This window comes from Leptonotus elevatus, chromosome 2 (genome assembly GCF_054856555.1).
Source record: "Leptonotus elevatus isolate MCC_2025b chromosome 2, RoL_Lele_1.0, whole genome shotgun sequence".
Taxonomy (NCBI): Eukaryota; Metazoa; Chordata; class Actinopteri; order Syngnathiformes; family Syngnathidae; genus Leptonotus; species Leptonotus elevatus.
The window spans coordinates 10,639,847-10,658,736 of record NC_141240.1 but is presented as its reverse complement, the minus strand read 5'-3'; the positions used below and the strand labels follow the sequence as shown (position 1 = coordinate 10,658,736).

Here is an 18,890-nt window from a genome sequence, read left to right as displayed (position 1 = left end):
GGTACACATTTTTAAAGCAAGTGACACAAAACATGACAAGCAATCCAAATACTGTAAATTAAATGAAAAAGTTTATTTTTATTTAATTAACTTGGATTTACTTGAAGCAGCTGTTGTAAAATGTCTGAACATTACGATATCATTATTCCTTTGCCAATTAAATAGTTTTTAGTCTGAGCAAATATTTGTGATTCATATCACTTTGAATGTAGTTAGTGAGGTGTTGGGAATTGAAGTGAAGTGTAGGCCTATGTATTTTAATCAGAGGCCTTTAAAATGGTGCTGGGTGTGTGCTGCTACCCATTTGAAATGAATTTTAATGTAATTGGTTATTTGTAAATATAGCTACATCACCAATTTTATGAGGGTGTGCATGTGCACTCACATTTTTCCTGTTTAATTTCAATTCCCCTTTCAAAATGATTTTGTTTTCGCTGCACAGGTTATATAGGTCACGTGTTGTATATGGTGATAAAGTAAAGATAAACATGAATCTCTCTTTATCTTATTTTTTTTCCTTCATAAAAACATACCATTTGAACAGATCCATTGTAGTACATTCTATTAGAAAACTGATTCATCTAATGATCAATTAATGTACAACATTCTGTCTCTCTCTATACTTAATTTCAGACAATTTAAAATAATGTGATTAATTTTAGCAGCTAAGATGCAAACAATCTGAAAATGTTCTCCGGTAAGTATTCATGTTCAAAATTTGTAGACTTCAAATATCCTACCCCTGCAGATCTTTTGCCATATAACTACAACAATTTTCAACAACATCAGACGAATAGAATTTTTACAAACTACTATACACCAGAAAAGTAGAACTCAAGCAAAATAATGGTCAACACAAAATTATTTAATGTTTAATTATGAATGTGTTGCTGGGTGTGCAGAGTACAATTAAAAATAACAGAGTCGCAATGAAGGCATGGTTTATCAGCGTAACGGCAACATTAAAGGTGTTCCAAATGTTTACATGGTCAGCTCAAAATTCCTTTTGAAGATCTGAAAAGTAAAACAACAGCCAACTCATGACTTAATACAATATTAAACACCAACAATTCCTTATTTTACCAAACAAAACATACCACTCTTTCTGAGAAGTTCTCCTTTCTGTGAATGAGAGACGCCATCCAAAAATGTATCAAAATACTTTATGTATTTTGCCAGACTGGTTCTTTTGTAATCTGTGAAAAGATTGGAATTGAGTGTTACGTCATTTATATTACTGGTACCAGAAAACACAAATAGGAAAATGAGTTCTTCCACATATTTCAAGTGCAATCTCTCAGACAACGAAACATACTTTGTAACTGTGTAACATGAGAAATAACTAATCAATCAACAGGATTCAATGGATTTTTTTTTGTCTATCCCTTTTGTTATTTCTACACATACATATAATCGGTTTTATTCCATCTTTGAATAAATATGTGCAAATCAGATTACAAGTGTTGCCTCAACACAAATTAATAATCTGGATCAAAATTCTAATTCTATGTTAATATTGATGTGAAAAATGATTGCCTGATATCAGTTTATGTCCAAAAAAGGGGTAAGCAATGTGAAAGATGTGGATGACTTAAACTGAATGGCATAAAACGACAAAATGGGCAGATTGATGACACCTCTGATCTTCCGTTTCTCTGCAGATACTTCCTCATTTTCCTTGATCTCTTCATTTTCATCTTCCACCTCAGCCACCTTGACCCGATCCAACTCTTCGCAGAGCAAACTGCATAGAGATTTAAACATCAATTTAAAACTATAAAATACTGCATCAATAGTGGACATGTAACATTAGATATGAAATTGTTGCTTACCTGATTGTGGGTACGTTGAAGGGATCAAACGTATCCAGTTCTGTGAGGTCCATGGGAACAGAGATGCGCCCTGATCATAGTTAAAAAAAATAAAGGGAAAGAGAGACATTTAGTCACATTTAGACAACTCATAATGACAAGAAAAACATCCTCATATTTACCAGTTTTAGGATGGACACTGAAGGGGCTCTTCAGTAAATGGTTCACCCCTTTACTGACGTTGACATCAAGTCGTGGGTAACAATACTGCAACATGATTTCTTTCTCAAAGTGTTGGCCCTTCTTGGTAGCCGCCTTGGAAGACAAAGCATGTCATGAAACATCGAATCAAGAAAAGTGCAATTATTTAACACAAAGAGAATCATCAACTTGTTTCCTGCTGGCTTGTTCCATGATGAGTTGCCACCGTTTCTCTGGGTTCTTCTCATTTTTGAAGTCCTGTTGTAACTCTTTTCGAACATGTAGACCCGAGTTAAGGGTCAGTCATTTTCACATGCAACTATGGGAAAAAAATGTAGATTAGACATACACGGCAAAAAGGATATCTTCAGGCACAAGGGCCAGCACTTGCTCCACAGACTCCTTGCGGCCCAGTATGTCCTGTTGTTGCAGTGCATACATGGAGAAGTATCCCTCCACAACTGTCAGAGATTCTCTGTTGAGAGTACAAATAGAGACTTAGACAAAAAAATGTTTAGTTGAGGTGAAGTAAAATATCAAAACAGGATAGCGATACCTAATTAAGGGATGAATTGGCTCTGTCAGCACTACTTTCTTTATAGTCTCCTCACCACCCTGTGATATGACAAACCAGACGAAATAATGACTTAAATTTTAGAATGACTCTCACCACACAAGCAAAATCTACAAGACTCGGGCAGCTTCAACTTTTAGTCAATGCCATGCATTATTTATTTAGTAGGAGTAACAACGCAGTTACCTTGACCAAACTGAGGTATTCTGCCACTGCGGATCGAGCAGATACCGAAAGGGTCCTGGCAGCTTCATCACACACCCAACAATGAACCCCTCTTCTGCCAGAATATACCCACAAGAGGTGCTGAAAACCAAAGTCATCTAGAATGTTGCACACACAAAAATATTACATCAAAGTCCATACTCTTTTAGATATTAAAGAAACATATGAACCAACAGTGACCTACCTCGAAGAGCTCTGTTCAGGATCCGTATAGCGATGCTCATTAGAGTCCAGCACTTAGAACAAATGTCTGCAGCACTATAATCAAATATTATGGTTGAAATGATGCTCAGTAAGTATGAGTCAATCCCTTACCAATAACAGTAAAATAAATGGATGGATGTTTGAATGACCTGCAACAGCTTCTGACGTCATCATAATCAGTCATGTCTATGTCAAACACCAGCTCTTTTTCCAGAGCTTGGAAGGATCCGGACTTCACCGTGTTATGTTGACTGGGCTGTGAGCAAAAATCAACAACCAATTGTTACAATCGTGTGACATACTACCCAGTAGGATTGTACGTCATACTCTGTGACTATAGACTGCTCCAATGTCAATTTTGTAAGGGTTCATCTTCTGCATTTCCTTCTCCAGTTCGTTCTGCGTAGTAAAAGACTGGTAGCGGACGTATATGTCGTCTTTGAGGGTGAAGGAGAACTCTCGGTTCTGGAAATAGTTTTTCTGCACTGATGTCACAAATTGGGGGGGGGGGGGGGGGTGGGGGGATACATCGAATACACGTGTCACTGACTTCACCATCACAAGTGTAGCCTGAACATTATAATGATATTAAACAGGAACGTAAAACAACAACGGCTGTTTGGGAGCTCGCTCACCTCCTCCATAGTTGAGCCAGCGGTAGTACTGTGAGAAAGGAAACAGTCGACGGTAGTAAAGCGGTAGCAAATCCGGTAAGATCGCTGTGTCATAATTTAATGACGACTGCATTTCGCAATATATTCAGGACACAGTACCGCCGTTAATCTAAAATTAAAATGTCTACTAGTTTCCCTACAAACCCAACAACTCGGTGTGCTGTTTTGCGACGTACACAACGCGGGAAAACGCTTCAATAATCGCACAGAGCCAATGAGAAAAGAGGCGAGAAATGACGTCACCGGAAGTCGAAATGCGAGCTTGCAAAATGGATGTATAAACTAAGAGATTTTCATTATAAACTATCACTTAACTATACCATTACAAGACTATAAAACTATGCTATATCATTCAAATGTGGGCTGTTTGCTTTGGGACAGATGGTACCGAAGTGCAATATGGGTATGATTTCGCTTTGTGGGATATATAGTTGCAGGCGGCCAAGCGCGCTGTAGAAGTCTGGCATACGGATATGCTTTCGTGACGGCCATATTGGAAGGGGCGATTTTCGCATCAAATGGAATGCATGAATATAGAAGTTGCACATTGCTCGTTTGTCAACTAATTTTCACGATATTTACTTTTTTACGTCAATGCCAAAAGGTGTACTGTCAGCACACAACAATCCCCAAAACAATACCTAAATTGATACAGCAAAATTGAGCACGACATACTTGTGAAAGGTTATTGATAGTTCCCTTATCGTAATTGTAAGGCGTTGTGCACAAATGTTTATGTCTGTTATGTTTCCATCCACACGCACGGTAACTACTGACGACTTTGCCCCTCCTAGGTTTCAGTAATCGTAGGCACCCTGTTGAAGGGGGGGCGTGTCGTATCTACGTGTAGTCATGCGTGTAGTTTTTGAAACAGGAGTCAAATTTTAGATAACATTTCAGCTTTATGAGATAAATGTATTGTACCTTAAGATCAAAAGCAACCTACTTTAATATGGTTGTTGTTGTTGCTTTTTTTAATTGTTAAGGGGAAAACACCCAGGTTGCAGAGGTCCAATGACATGAACAACAGGTCCCTTTCGTGCGTTAATAAAGATTCACGTTGTCCACCTAAAGAGGGCAGAAGAGTACTATCTATTGGATAATCTATTGTGTTGAAATACCTGTGCAGTTTTATAATTTAATACAGAGAAAAAATTACGGACACTCTCAAACGTAATACAGAGCACAGAATTGAACATTATAAATGAAAGTATTCAATATAATAAAGAATACTTACATATCCAATCAATAAACATTAAAAGAGCTTGACAAAGACAACATAGCTTCCCCAGTTCTAAATGCATCACAGGTATTTTTTAACCCAGGATATATAGTCCAGATGTGAAGAGAAAGGAAACATAACGTCTTTTTTTGTGTGTGCCTGAACTCGTAAAATATCCAAAACAAAGTGAACACAGGAAAGATGGTGCATTCCTGACAATTTTCTATATTTAACTGCTGCAATAATGACAGCTGACTATTCGTGGATTCACTATTTACTCCTTTATATGTACTTGTTTTCTCATTTTTCATTTTAGATGAAGGATAATTGCTTCTTCTTTCGGTGTAATAATAATAATAATAATAATAAATTGTATCGATGAAGCGCTTTTAAAAGAACTAAATGACACTTCGCAGTGTCAAGGTCAGCAGACATAATGAAAAGACAAACACATTAATCAAAGAGAACAAGGAGGAAAAAGTAAAGCAAAAGTCCACAACTTAAGTGAGGCTATAGAGAGAAGTGGATAATGTCGATGAGTATGAGGGGTTACAGTTTTATGATGTTGAGTGGTGTTGCCTCCGTTTCCATTGATGTCGATTACTACAGGTTAACAGGAAGTGCGTAACAGTTGTGATTTTAGTTAGTTTTTAAAAATGGATGGGTCACTGGTGTTGCACTGTTGCAGATGTCGTTCGGGAATACATTCAGAAGGGTGGGCCTGCAACAGAGAAAGCTCTGTCCCCCCAGGTTTAGTGCTTGGTCCTGGGGATGATAAGGAGGTTAATGTCAGATGAATGGAGGGTAGGGATGAGGTGTAGGGTTGAAGTGTTTAAGATATGTGGCGGCCTTGTTATGGAGGGCTTTATGGGTGAATAGGAGGATATTGAATTTGATGCAATGAGATCGGGAGCCAGTGATGGTTCTGTAGGGTGGGGGTGATGTGGTCATGGGCACAGGTATGGGTGGGGAGGCAGACGGCCGAGTTTTGAATGTACAGTACATTATTGAAGTTTGCTGAGGAGATTAGAGGGTGTGTCATTATATGATGCTGTTACAGTATGTGTGATGTGATGAAGGCATGGATGCGTGTTTCAGCTGCAGAGAAGGAGAGAGAAGGTGGCCGCTGTTTTTCAGATGATAAAAAGCTGCTTTTGCCACCATTTTAATGTGTTGGGGAAAGGTGATATTATTGTCTAAGGTTCCGGCAGTGGTGTGACGGTGAGAGGGTGGCGTTACAAAAAGCGAAATGAAAGTTAGGGTTAAAAGAGTTAAGTTTGAGAAAATTGATTTGCATCCAGGAGCTATTATCAGCAAGGTTTTGTACAGTTTAGACAGTACAGTTATGTCACTACCTCATTATTCACTGTGGCAGGCATCATGACATTGATGTCACCCTCTATACATTTACGGCATTGAAAAAGCCAAGGGCCTCTATGACAGCTGATCACTCAAATGATGTGCTCAAGTCATCATGCTCTACTTCCTCTCAAATGGTTGACACTTTAATATTCTCTGTTAGTGTATGCTTCAGATTGATGGAGCCATCTGTCGCATTTGGCATTGCAAGGCAGCACTGGGCCTCATTTGCCTTGTTTGAGCAGCAGTCACATACTTGCTCTATAAACACATGGCATTAGGTCACCAATTGGGAAACATCCAACATCCAGTTCTATATGACATATCGCATAAATTAGGCAGTGCAAATTTGGTCCTAGTATAGACTGCATCATTTTCTGTGCTGTTTCAGCACCGCCACCTGGCGGTCGGGAGGGACGAAATAGAACTACAACCATTTTTGAATATGATGCCACATTTGTGTTTATTAGGACTTTATGTTGTCCTGATCTAGGAATAGATCACAGCATTTATAATGCTAATTTCAATGACGTCCCTTGAAGGGCTTTAATACAGACACTTAAAACATTTGAAACATACTTTTAGTCACATTATAGAAGTATACATAGTAGTACAAAAAGCTTTTTTTAAAGGACGCCGAAGCGGATGCAATTTTTTAGAGTTTCCCCTTTATATTTGCAATAGGAATAGGATTATTGATCCTAACCCCATAACAGCAATATCTAGTGTCATCAGTTACTTTCTCAACTCTTCGCTCAAAGGTTAATCCACCTGAAATGCACCTTCCTTCATTCAGTGGGTGAGAGAAGTCATGATGTGCTTATTTAAGACATTGTCTATAGAGGTTTTCAAAACAAATACTATGGACACTATTTATTAACTATATGTGCAGAAGTTGCCTGATGTGTGACCTTTGTTGTTAGCTAATTATTTTGTATTATATGCAGCCTATTTTTATTTTATTTTTTAATTGTTTTGTGTGTGTTTTTCTGTGGGGGTTCAGTCGTAACGAAATACTCCAATAGTGTACTCTTTCATAACTTGTATGGCAAGGCATGGCAAGTTTTTTGTATAGCACATTTCATACACAAGGCAACTCAATGTGCTTTACACAATGAAGGAAATACAGCACTTATAAGCATCAACAAACACAGTAGTTAACAGCATTCAGAAGCAAATAAGAGAAAATTGAATTTACTAAAAGAACATACATTGACAATGTTAAAACATTGGACAGCAAATAAAAAAAAACATTTAGCGTAAAGAATAAAAAAATAAATAATAATAATAATAATTTAAAATTGTTTTAAAGACCTTAATCAACGGTAGGCCTGGGGGGGGGGGGGGGGGAGCAATGTTTTTAACCTGGATTTAAAAGCGTTTACACTCGGGGCTGACTTCACTTCTATTGGCATCTTATTCCATTTGTGTGCAGCATAACAGCTAAATGCAGCTTCACATATACTTGTATATCTTTGATACTTGTCAACTTAAGGGAAATTTATTGTATGTTTGTAATGAATAAGGGGTTTGAAAATAGATGGATGGATATAAACATTTAAACAACAAAAAATACCAACAGTTTGTGTGCACCCCGTTTAAAATGCTACTGCAAGTTAAAAAAAATAAAAAAATAAAATGAAAAAATGATTTGTGTTATCTTTGCTCGAAGCATTGCCGTTGGAAGAAAAACCGGAACAATAGACATGTCATTCTTCGTGTTCCTATTTCCCCCTTAATACACATAATAAATTGTGAATTCAGACCTTGAATTCAACGAATTCAAAAGAGAACATCGAATGTGGTATCAATAGCCTACATTCAACTTTTAAATGCATCACTTTTCCTGGGTGCAGTTCCTCTATGTCAATCTACTGGAATGACAATAAACGTGGAAATCCTGATTCTGACCGATGGGCGGGTCGAGACGTCTTATGCACGACGCTCCACTTGCTCGCGCGGGCAGGCACACGTCACGCTAAGCGCCCATTGGCTGGCGTCATGCTATAAAGTCCCGCAGTGCTCCGCTTACATTATTGCCAAGCCTGAAAAGAGACGCCGAAGCCATCACCGCGTGGATTTAGAAAATTGTCCGTCTGCATCTGTACGCTGCCGATTGTCTCGTCGTTGATCATCAGCATGAAGGAGAGACGCCTCCCGCAGCCCTTTGTAGCGCGCTGCAAATTAGTGCTGGTTGGAGATGTCCAATGCGGTAAAACGGCCATGCTTCAAGTCCTGGCCAAGGACTGCTACCCGGAGGTAAGAGATTTATTTCTGCACCACGCCATCATCGGCGGTAGCATCAGCAACAGCAGCTATCAGCATCGACATCCTTTTGACTACGATTAGAGCGGAGACGTGTTAATGATAGATTCAAAAAAAATTATTTAAAAAATCACGTACTCCATCATACACATCTAGTGTTACGTCGAAACTTGGCAAATGCAAATTGGCTATTGTATATTTTAGCCATATCTAACGAGAGCTCAAAGAGATTCAATAAAAACGCCGCCAATTTACAAACATAATAATGCTCAGTTTTGGTTGAAAATGTTAAAGACGATTTCAAAGAACAACATGATAGGTGCAGAATTGCAATGCATCTATCTATACGAGAACTGCTTCTATTTTGCCACATGCAGCTTGATCATACCGTACATATCTACATATCTCAGGTATATATGGCATATTGCAAACAAAGAACAATTATTAATCATGACATGTCTCCATGACTGATACATGACATCACATGCAGGCCATATTGCAGTACAATTCGAGCTTCTCATTTTAAGATGAGTTACATAAAGGTCTCCTCCTCCTCTCCAGACGTACGTCCCGACTGTGTTTGAGAACTATACCGCCTCGATGGAGCTTGATGGCCAGCGTGTTGAGCTCAGTCTTTGGGACACATCAGGTAAGAATCCATCATTCTTTTGAGTGATTTTTAACTCATTCACTGCCATTGACGGCTATAGACGTCAAAAATTAATTTGAACTATTTCTATTAGTTTCACATTTTTTCCCACTTTTGTTAACAAAAACAAGAAAACCTAAAAAAATATATTTTACATTTACAACATATAAAATTTGTGATTAATCTTGAGTTAACTAGTGAAGTCATGTGATTAATTACAATTAAAAAATTGTAATCGCCTGATTCCCCTAATTAAAGAAAATAAAAGCTTATTTAAAATTAGGGGTATCAGACGATTAAATGTTTTAATCATAATTAATCGCATGACTTCAATAGTTAACTCACAATTAATTACAAATTCTATATCTGTTCTAAATGTACAATATTTTTTTTAGGTTTACGTACTCTTATTAACAGAAGTGGGAAAAAAAATTGAAACTAATAGGAATAGTTCAAATAAATTGTTGACGTCTATAGCCGTCAATGGCAGTGAATGAGTTAAGTCATAACCCCTGTGTGCGTTTGTGTTTCAGCACAAGCATTTATTGTTTATTTTTGAGGTACTAGTTTTACCTTCTCACAGAGACAATTTGCCTGGAGACAAGGAAGGCCTTCAAACAAAGCTTCATGTCATTTTGCGTTAGACAAATAATGTTGCTTACACATGTAGCTATGTCGGGCCTTTTTTAAAATTTATTTTTTTAGAAGATAATAAACCCACAGTGCCTCTTTTGGCTATAGTGTGTCAAGGCACGATTAATCAACAATCAATTTCATACAATCATCAGAATTCCTCATTGATTCAGTCATTATTATGACCATCCCTTTGTGAACGATAATCAGAACAAAACAGTTTTTGAGTACTCACCGATTCAGAGTACTGGCTCAAGTACTTTTGATATCAACTTGTAAAATTGAATTTATCACAATGACAAAAAATTGTGAACAAAGACCTTTCATTCTGACGCAGATAATAATTCACCGATGTGTCAAACTGCCATAGTTTATAGATGATGACTTGATGTCAGATTTTGTTTTCCTGAAATATCAGTGGTTGGTATCGACAGCCTCCACGAGTACCAGTATCTTATAATAAGACTTGTATCGGCTCCGATACGATACCTGGTATTGGTACTCGCCCAACCCTAATTATTATTGTTATTATTCAGTCTGACTCGCTAATGCTAATTAGCGCGCTACTCGCGGCACTTTTATCACTCAAAAGAACGGCTCCACGCTAAAAAAAACCGGGTACAACATAAACAGCGCTCCCAATAAAGGCACACACAAACAAAGGGAAGACAGTATAAAATCGATTTTGGGGCATTTAAAATCTATTCTGAATCGTACTAAATGAGAATCGCCATTCTTATGAGAATCAAATTTTTTTTTGGCACACCCCTAATAAAAAACGGCTGGATTTTGCTTCGCAACTCATATTCCACAAATGTAACATTATTAATCAGAATGTCATGTTAGACCAGTGAGGTCACATAAAACATATTATTGTCAAGATTTTTTGGGGGGTTGATTTGATTAGTTCTACCAAACATGATATATCGTAAAACGAATAATTCAGAGTCAGACAATGACAATCAACATTTTATTATTATTATGACGACAGCTTTGAGCAGTTTGTGTTAGATGGTGTTTTGATTTGTGGTCCTTTCCCATATTGACAACTGAATTCATCACTCATAAGTAGGTGAAACGCAGTGCATGGCACACTGACATAATGAAAAGTGTTATGTAAATAAGATCAATAAGGTAAAATCTGTCCACTCCCTTATGGATTTCTTTCATAACAGCATCGACTGCGGCATTCTGCTCGGAGGAGGTTGACCTGTGCCAGTTGGCTCGTTTTACAGGGTAGAACGGCTTGCCTGGGCCATGCAGGGAGGGGGTGGAAGTGTGTATGTGTGTGTGTCGTATCCTATCATGAGAACAGAAGGCACAAGTGAGGGCACTGTGAAGAAACAAATTCATGAACTCCTCGCACCTTATGCTCTATGCAGCTGAATAATGCCTTTGTGTGTGCATTTTCAATTCCCAATGAGCAAAAACGTTTTGGTCTGTCAGCATTGCATAAGAGATATTTACAGTGGCAACAAAGTTACACCACTCACTATGTATACTTCATTACTGACATTGCGGCCAACCAAGAGGCCAAAAGGCCGTAATGTTGCATTTTTGTTTCATGTTACATCTTCTATTACTACATGTACGACGGCGTATTAGGGCCACCGCCACGTTTACAATTTTTTTTCGTAATATTCAGAGGAAAAAAAACCCTAACTAATTTACGAAAAATGGAACTTACAGATTTCTGACATAATGTGACAAATTTGCGAGAAAAAAACTAATACATTTACGAGAAATAAACTTGCAGATTTGTGAGGGGAAAAAACCTTGCAAAACGTAGCATAGCTACGGAAGAGGTTTAGGTCCAGTGAAGAGAGGGAAAAAAAGTTTGGTAGGATTCTGACTTTATTCTCAGAATTCTCACTTTATTCTGTCTTTAATCACAGAATTCACACTTTAAAGTCAAAATTCTGACTTTAAAGTCAAAATTCTGTAAAGTCAGAATTCTGACTTTAAAGTGAGAATAATAGTAGCGCTAATAATGAGAATTCTCAGAATTCTGAGAATAAAGTCAGAATTCTCACTTAAATGTCAGAATTCTGAGATTAAAGTGAACTTTAAAGTCAGAAACCTGACTTTAAAGTGAGAAGCCTGCCAAACATTTTTTTTCTCTCTCTTCACTGGCCCTAATCCTCATCTGTACATACCTATAGTCTGGACGAGGTGCTGGCTTTTGACCACCAGGTGCTAGACAACGTGAAGATTCGTTGGTGAGTAATGGAACAATCTTTATAAAATGAAAAGGCAGATTGGAAACAAATTTCTAAACTTGACTTGTTACACGCGGCAAGGTACAGCGACATCACTTCCTGACCCACTATCAGCTGACTAACACTAACCAATCAGAAGCTAGCAGACTTTAGGTAAATGCAAATTCAACACATCAATTTGCTAAAGCAATTACTATCTCATTATTTAACCGAAAAGTATTGGCACAAACATCCGAGTACGCTACGTGTATTTCTTGCAAGTTTCTGAGATTTTTTCTCGCAAACTGTACATTTATTTCTCAGAAATGGACTATTTTTTCCTCTCGCTAATTTGCCATTTTAGCTGTGTAGCTGGGTCATAGTGGGTGTAAGACATTGTTCTCCTCTTCAATTTCTCTGCCTCCTCTTTCTCAGGCCTTACATCATTCCTCAGGTGTTATGTGAGGCTGGAGAGAGACTGACAGTTGTGTTACGTTGCAGAGGACAATTTTTGTTGTTGCTATAAACGTATACAAAGTATCCATTTCTGATATACTTCTCTGTCCTGCTATTAGGAAGGAAATATTGCTTACAACCCCCAGGAAAAGTGTTGGAAATTAAATCTGTGTTGTGTGAGGGGCAGAATCATGACAATAGAGGGCGGACATCCTGTTAGACTGCTTTTAGCGCAGGAGCATTCCTGAGGCTAAAAATAGCTTCTAGGTAGCTATCATTGTTTTATCTATCTGATTCAACACTAGGTGGTTGTAAATGTTTAGTTATGATCGATGTGACGAACAAAATACGCACAATTGTGTCTTGCATTGCTAGGCACACTAATACATTTGATATGATGACACAGATGGGAAATTTGTACCCCACTCTTCCCTTCAAGGTTCCCCATACTACAACAACGTTAGGCCCCTCTGCTACAGTGACTCAGATGCGGTGCTCTTATGCTTTGACATCAGCAGACCGGACACAGTTGACAGTGCGCTGAAGAAGGTAACCACTGCTACACTGTTAATATGAAAGTTGTATTTGAGGAAATGTGCCAAATCATCAACTTATGTCACCCATCTAACAAAAACAAACAAACTGTTTTGCAGTGGAAAGCAGAGATTCAGGACTTTTGCCCTTGCACACGGATCCTGCTCATAGGTTGCAAGACAGACCTGCGCACCGACGTGTGCACGCGCATGGAGCTGTCCAATCAGAAACAGACGCCAATATCCCATGAGCAGGTGTGTTCTAATTCCCCTTTTTGTGTCTTTACTTCCGTTGTGTGTTGGTGAGGATCAACTGGACTTAATTTTTTTTATTTTTTTTACATCAATCTGATCGGTTGGATCAATCTGTCACGTCTTATTTCATGTCATTGGTTGAAAATAAGACATTACATGTAATATTTAAGTTTGATGTTTTTTTGAAGATTTTTGGCCCCCCCCCCATCCATTTCAATTGGCATCAATTATACGCGAGTTTCCTAGAGATAGACTGATATGTTGGTTTTTTTCAGGGTAGTCAAGGACGCCGATATCCGATATTTGGAGCCAATATTGATTTTCACTAAAAGGGAAAATATTGTCATAAAAACAAGCAAAAAAACAAAGTCCAGCTCTTTTTAATTTTTTAATTTTTATTTATTTCTTAAGCATTTGTTTATTGAACATCGTAAGGAAATTGCTACTCGTAAATTGGAGTTAAAAAAAAAATCTTAGTCAAAAGACATCTTTGTTTTCAAAATCAAACAAAAAGTTTAGGGATCTTCCAGGGGCAGTAGCATGTCTTCAAAAGTTAAATAAAAACTTAAGTAAATAGCTCCCTATTGTTTGCTACAGTAAATAACGTTTTTTTAAATTTCAAAATATCTGAGGTATTAAAATTGTACTTATCTTGCTTTTAATTTCAAACAAAAACAGAAAGTGCAGAGAGTTCCCAGGGTCATAAGCATATATGAAAATTTAAATAATTAGTTCCCAGATTATTTTTTTCCCCTGAACACTTTTTTAAATTGATATATTATCGGCTGTAGGATTCTTCAAAATGGCCGATATTTGTCAAAATGCTGAATATCGGCGCTGATAATCGGCCCAGCCGATAATCGATCTATCCCTAGAGTTTTCACTCTTCCTTGGCCGGGCTAGTCCCTGCGCCACGCGAATGGTGACGGTTGACCGTAGAGTAAATATAAAAGTTGTTTAAACAGATCCAGCTCCATCTTCTGATCAAATCGGTGATCGGTGATCATTTTTTCAAACTCACTGATCGGCGAACGGACGAACAACCGCAATCATGTTCAACCTCAACAAGCAATGCCATTTGTCCTTCCCGGCAGGGCTGTTCCTGGGCCAAGCAGCTTGGAGCTGAGGCATACCTGGAGTGCTCAGCCTTCACGTCAGAGAAGAGCATCCACAGTGTCTTCCGTGCGGCGGCCTTGGCCTGCATGAACAAACTCCAGCCGGCCGACAAGCCCAGTCCAGTTCGCCGCCTCTCCAAGAGACTCCTACACCTGCCCAGTAAGACAGAGATCATCTCCTCCACCTTCAACAAGGAGAAATCAAAGAGCTGCACCATCATGTGAACACACGGTGGATGCAAACGAGGACAAGTGAACTGCTGACGGTTCAGCCCAGTGATGTGGGTTTCTAATAGATTAGACTCTCTTCACCCCAAATCCCCCGTCACTTGTCCCTAATATATACTGATCATTTGCTGCTGAGACAGATCAACAAGCCCGACTCCTTGCAAGGTTGCTGTAAGGGAGGTCATCCAAGCAAAGTGGATAGGGCGAATGCTGCATTTAAACGCGTTACCCTAATGATCACCCGTTTGAAATTCTAGTGCCGTCGCTATCCATCTGTCTGGAAGGTATCGACGTCAACTCATCAGACACTTTATTTGGTACACTTGCGCAATCTACTGAGTATGTAGCAAAAATGAGACGTCGACTCATATTGGTTACCTTAGTTCTCGGCTTGCGTGCCTGAATGTGGGCCATTTGGTTGTGTGTGGTGTGCGACACAAAAATATGCGGCAGAGTCTCCGTTGAATTTTTTCTCGAGGGATTATAACAAGTATAATTAAAGTGGAAGTCAACCTGAAAGGGACACTCGACTCATTGAGCCATTTTCAGCAGCAAAAAGTTAATATTTTGTCCAGAATGAATTTGGTAACTTCATTATTTTTCATGTACAATTGCTACCTTAAAAGACAACTGAAGATGACATCACCTATGCTGAGGAAGTAGGTAACGACCAATCATGGCTCGGTTTACTGACCAAACCCAGAAAACAGGTGAGCCATGATTGGTCGTTACCTACTTCCTCTGCACAGGTGATGCCATCTTCAGTTGACAGCAAGTAGAGAAATTTGTTTTTAAAGTTATTTGTACAAGAAAAATAATTAAGTTATTAAATTATTTCTGGACAAAACATGACATTCTGATTAATATGAGTTATGAAGCAAAATCCAGCCATTTTTGTCAATCTCAGGGGGCGTCCATTTTGCCACTTGTTGACTGAAGATGACATCACAGTTGCTCAGAGCTCAGGCAACGACCAATCACAGCTCAGCTTCAGAAAACAGGTGCGCTGTGATTGGTAGTTACCTGAGCCCTGAGCAACATTGATGTCATCTTCAGTCAACAGCAAGTGACAAAATGTCCGCCCCCTGAGGTGGATAAAAACTAGGAGTGGGAATCTTTGAATGTCTATCGATTCGATTCAATTCCGATTTTTGGTTGCACGATTTGATTCAGAATCGATTTTCGATTATGAACGATTTTTGTATTCAAAATGATTTGATTGACAATGATTTTTGCTACAATCTATAGATGTGCAAGGAATCGTAATGATCTACTCCAGCCTGACTCGCTAATGCTAATTAGCGCGCTACTCGTGGCACTTTTATCACTCAAAAGAACGGCTCCACACTGAAAAAGAACAACTTTGAGCGTAACTTTTTCCTTCTACTCTTTAATGTGGCTACAACTTAACAGTGTATCAGACCGCGTGGAACCACACTGCCCCCAAGTGGCCAAATCGGGTACAACATGAACCGCGCTCCCAATAAAGGCACACACAAACACAGGGAAGACAGTATAAATTAGATTTTGGGGCATTTAAAATCTATTCTGAATCGTACTAAATGAGAATCGGCATTCTTATGAGAATACTTTTTTTTTTTGGCACACCCCTAATAAAAACGGCTGGATTTTGCTTCGCAACTCACATTCCACAAATGTAACATTATTCATCAGAATGTCATGTTGTCATGTCATAAAACATATTATTGTCAAGATTTTTTGAGGGGTTGATTTGATTAGTTCTACCAAACATGATATATCGTAAAAAGAATAATTCAGAGTCAGACAATGACAATCAGCATTTGTCTTATTGGAGCTCATGTTGTGCAGGTGTACCTAATACTGTACAATATGTTACCTGCAAAGGTGAAATGTCTTACTAATGCTTTGCCCCTGGAAATGATCTCGACGTTGTCGTTTTGCATTGATCATGCTTACTCATGTAAATGGCCCCATGGCGCACATTGAGCCCAGCGGTCCTTGGAGGACCGATTCCCTTGCTGTCCCTTTGCTGTTTTTTTTTCTCCATTTGGATTAAGGCTGGCAGTGTAGAAAGTAGCAGTAAGAGTGTTCGTTTGCAAAGGCAGTGGGAGGATGAACTCAAGGGATGAGATGTGACTCAGCACTCACGTGAGTCTTCCAGTGTCGAGGCGGCATTAACTCTAAGCTTTGATTTAAGCGCTGAGCGTGAGCACATCATCTCAAGACGCCTGCGATCCATATCCCAGCAACATTCATGAAGCATTCCTGTTTACGCCATTTTCGCGTGGTCCTTTCAGTAACTTAGCCTGTAGCTGGTTATGCAACATTTTTCTGTTATCCAGAACGTCTCCTTTTGCCTTGTTAGCATTAACACAAAAGTCCTGAGCTGATGCCGATTTAACAGGGGGAAGGAGCAGAAACACTCAAATAGGCTGGTCCTGTTTGCAGAAAGACTTTTCCATCTTTTTCTTTTCCCACTTTTCCTTTTCAAATTCCCTAAAACACATTTGCAAAGTATCGTTATATTTCTCCTTGCTACTAGCTATCTTGAGTGTTTTCGCTAGCTGTCGCTCTTCTTGTATTCGTCTGCTGACAGCTAAGCTAATGGAGGACCCGATGATTTGTAGGTCTGCACCAAGAAGACCGGAGTTGTCGGGTAATAGAGAACACTGGAATTTAACACGTTGCCTAGCAACAGTGCGCAGGGTTTCCTGTCTAGCACGGAGATGGAGGGATGATTGTGCGAGCGGGTGCATCACCTTTCATTTGTAGCATCAGACGGAAGCCGCAGCCTAGGTGACGTGGTCTGCTATTAAAGACCCCGATTTGAAAGACATCCATCGGTAGCACGCGAGAGAAGGGCGTTGGAACAACTTCTCAAATGCACCTCTAATTCCACAGTCGTTTCTAGAGCATTCCGTTTCCCCCCCCCCAAAAAAAAATATCAGTTTGCTCCCTCGCTTGTTTTTTTTCTTTCTGTAAATAGGCTTTCTTTCCTTGCCTGTTTAAAAGAATGTGTCAGTGAAGTTGACAATAATGTCTTAAATTATTAACTCAATTCTGTATTTGTTATTGCCATACTCTATTTTTCATCTTCAAATCTTTATTTAAATAAAAATATACTTTAAAAAACATTTTGGCTCAGTGTGTGATATTGTGTCAAACCTGCTTGGTTTTCAACATCGGGTTTATTTTATTCTTGAGACTAGGGGTGTGAATTGCCTAGTACCTGGCGATTCAATTCACATCACGATTCATAGGTCACGATTCGATACCGATTAATCCCGATACAAATCTATAAATTGATTATTGCGATTTTTTTTTTTAAACTCAAATTTAGAAAATTTAATCAATAAACTTGTACATGTACACTGTAAGATTTGTATGAAAATGTATTTATTTATCTGAAAATTCTGGCTTATAACTGAGCCACTGCATTTGACAAACATCTTGCAGTCTGTTTGAACAGCACTGAAAATAAAATATTAATGTTTCATTAATAGAACATTCTTCCATGCTTAATGTGTGAATCCTAACCCTAAGTAAGACGTTTTGTTGAATATTTCCATAGAAAATTGATGTTTAAAAATCGATTCGGCCGCATATCGAATTGATTCGAGAATTGCGCTTTACTATCGCGATATATTGCCGAATCGATTTTTCCTAACAACCTTACTTGAGACACATTTTTCAGATGCCTTATCAAATTAGCACAAATATATTCGTGTAATCTTATTGAAGGCACCAGATAACTGTATCATGTCTATTTTGTCTCAAGCAAAAGTGATAATACTTTTCTGGTCAAGGTTATGGCATTCCATTTGACCATCTAATGAAGCCAGAGACTCACAGTAGCCTATTTGTTTCTTCCATTTGATGACTGAAAGGCCAACTCATTCCTATTAACCTCTGACTACTACGTACAGTCAAAGCAGTGTTAATGAAGTGCAGCCAGGTTTGCACTCATAGCACTGATCATAGCGTACTGTACGAACATCAAGCAACTCTTCTGTCCCTTAGGGGCCGTGTGGCCTACAATCAGATGTAGACGTGATGTCAGAACGAGCCTGTAGAAGTGATGCCACTGAAGCGTGAGCACAGCCTTGGAGATCAACCCTTCCCCCACTACACACACACACACACGCATGTCCAATGCCACATACTGTATATACTAGGGGTGGGAATCTTTGAATGTCTCACGATTCGATTCAGATTTTTGGGTCTGCGATTCGATTCCGAATTGATTTTCGATTAAGAACGCTTTTTGATTCAAAATGATTTGATTGACAATGATTTTTGCTTCAAT

At 38.7% G+C, this 18,890-nt stretch overlaps 2 protein-coding genes across 2 annotated transcripts; one reads left to right on the top strand and one right to left on the bottom strand.

The window, feature by feature from the left end:
- Nucleotides 1-844: 844 nt before the first annotated feature.
- Nucleotides 845-4,064, bottom strand: prim1 (DNA primase subunit 1). The gene is made up of 13 exons (XM_086069040.1): nt 3,651-4,064; nt 3,343-3,500; nt 3,165-3,271; nt 2,996-3,069; nt 2,773-2,909; nt 2,569-2,627; nt 2,378-2,487; nt 2,202-2,293; nt 1,994-2,126; nt 1,833-1,902; nt 1,638-1,744; nt 1,098-1,196; nt 845-1,014 (listed from the first exon to the last, which is right to left on the bottom strand). Exons 1-13 carry the CDS (start codon nt 3,760-3,762, stop codon nt 995-997), a joined length of 1,278 nt encoding a protein of 425 aa, XP_085925166.1. The 5' UTR covers nt 3,763-4,064; the 3' UTR covers nt 845-994.
- A 4,220-nt stretch (nt 4,065-8,284) lies between these two features.
- On the top strand, nt 8,285-17,718 carry LOC147178395 (rho-related GTP-binding protein Rho6-like). The gene is made up of 5 exons (XM_086068199.1): nt 8,285-8,529; nt 9,097-9,184; nt 12,911-13,020; nt 13,125-13,259; nt 14,354-17,718. Exons 1-5 carry the CDS (start codon nt 8,410-8,412, stop codon nt 14,597-14,599), a joined length of 699 nt encoding a protein of 232 aa, XP_085924325.1. The 5' UTR covers nt 8,285-8,409; the 3' UTR covers nt 14,600-17,718.
- Nucleotides 17,719-18,890: the final 1,172 nt, after the last annotated feature.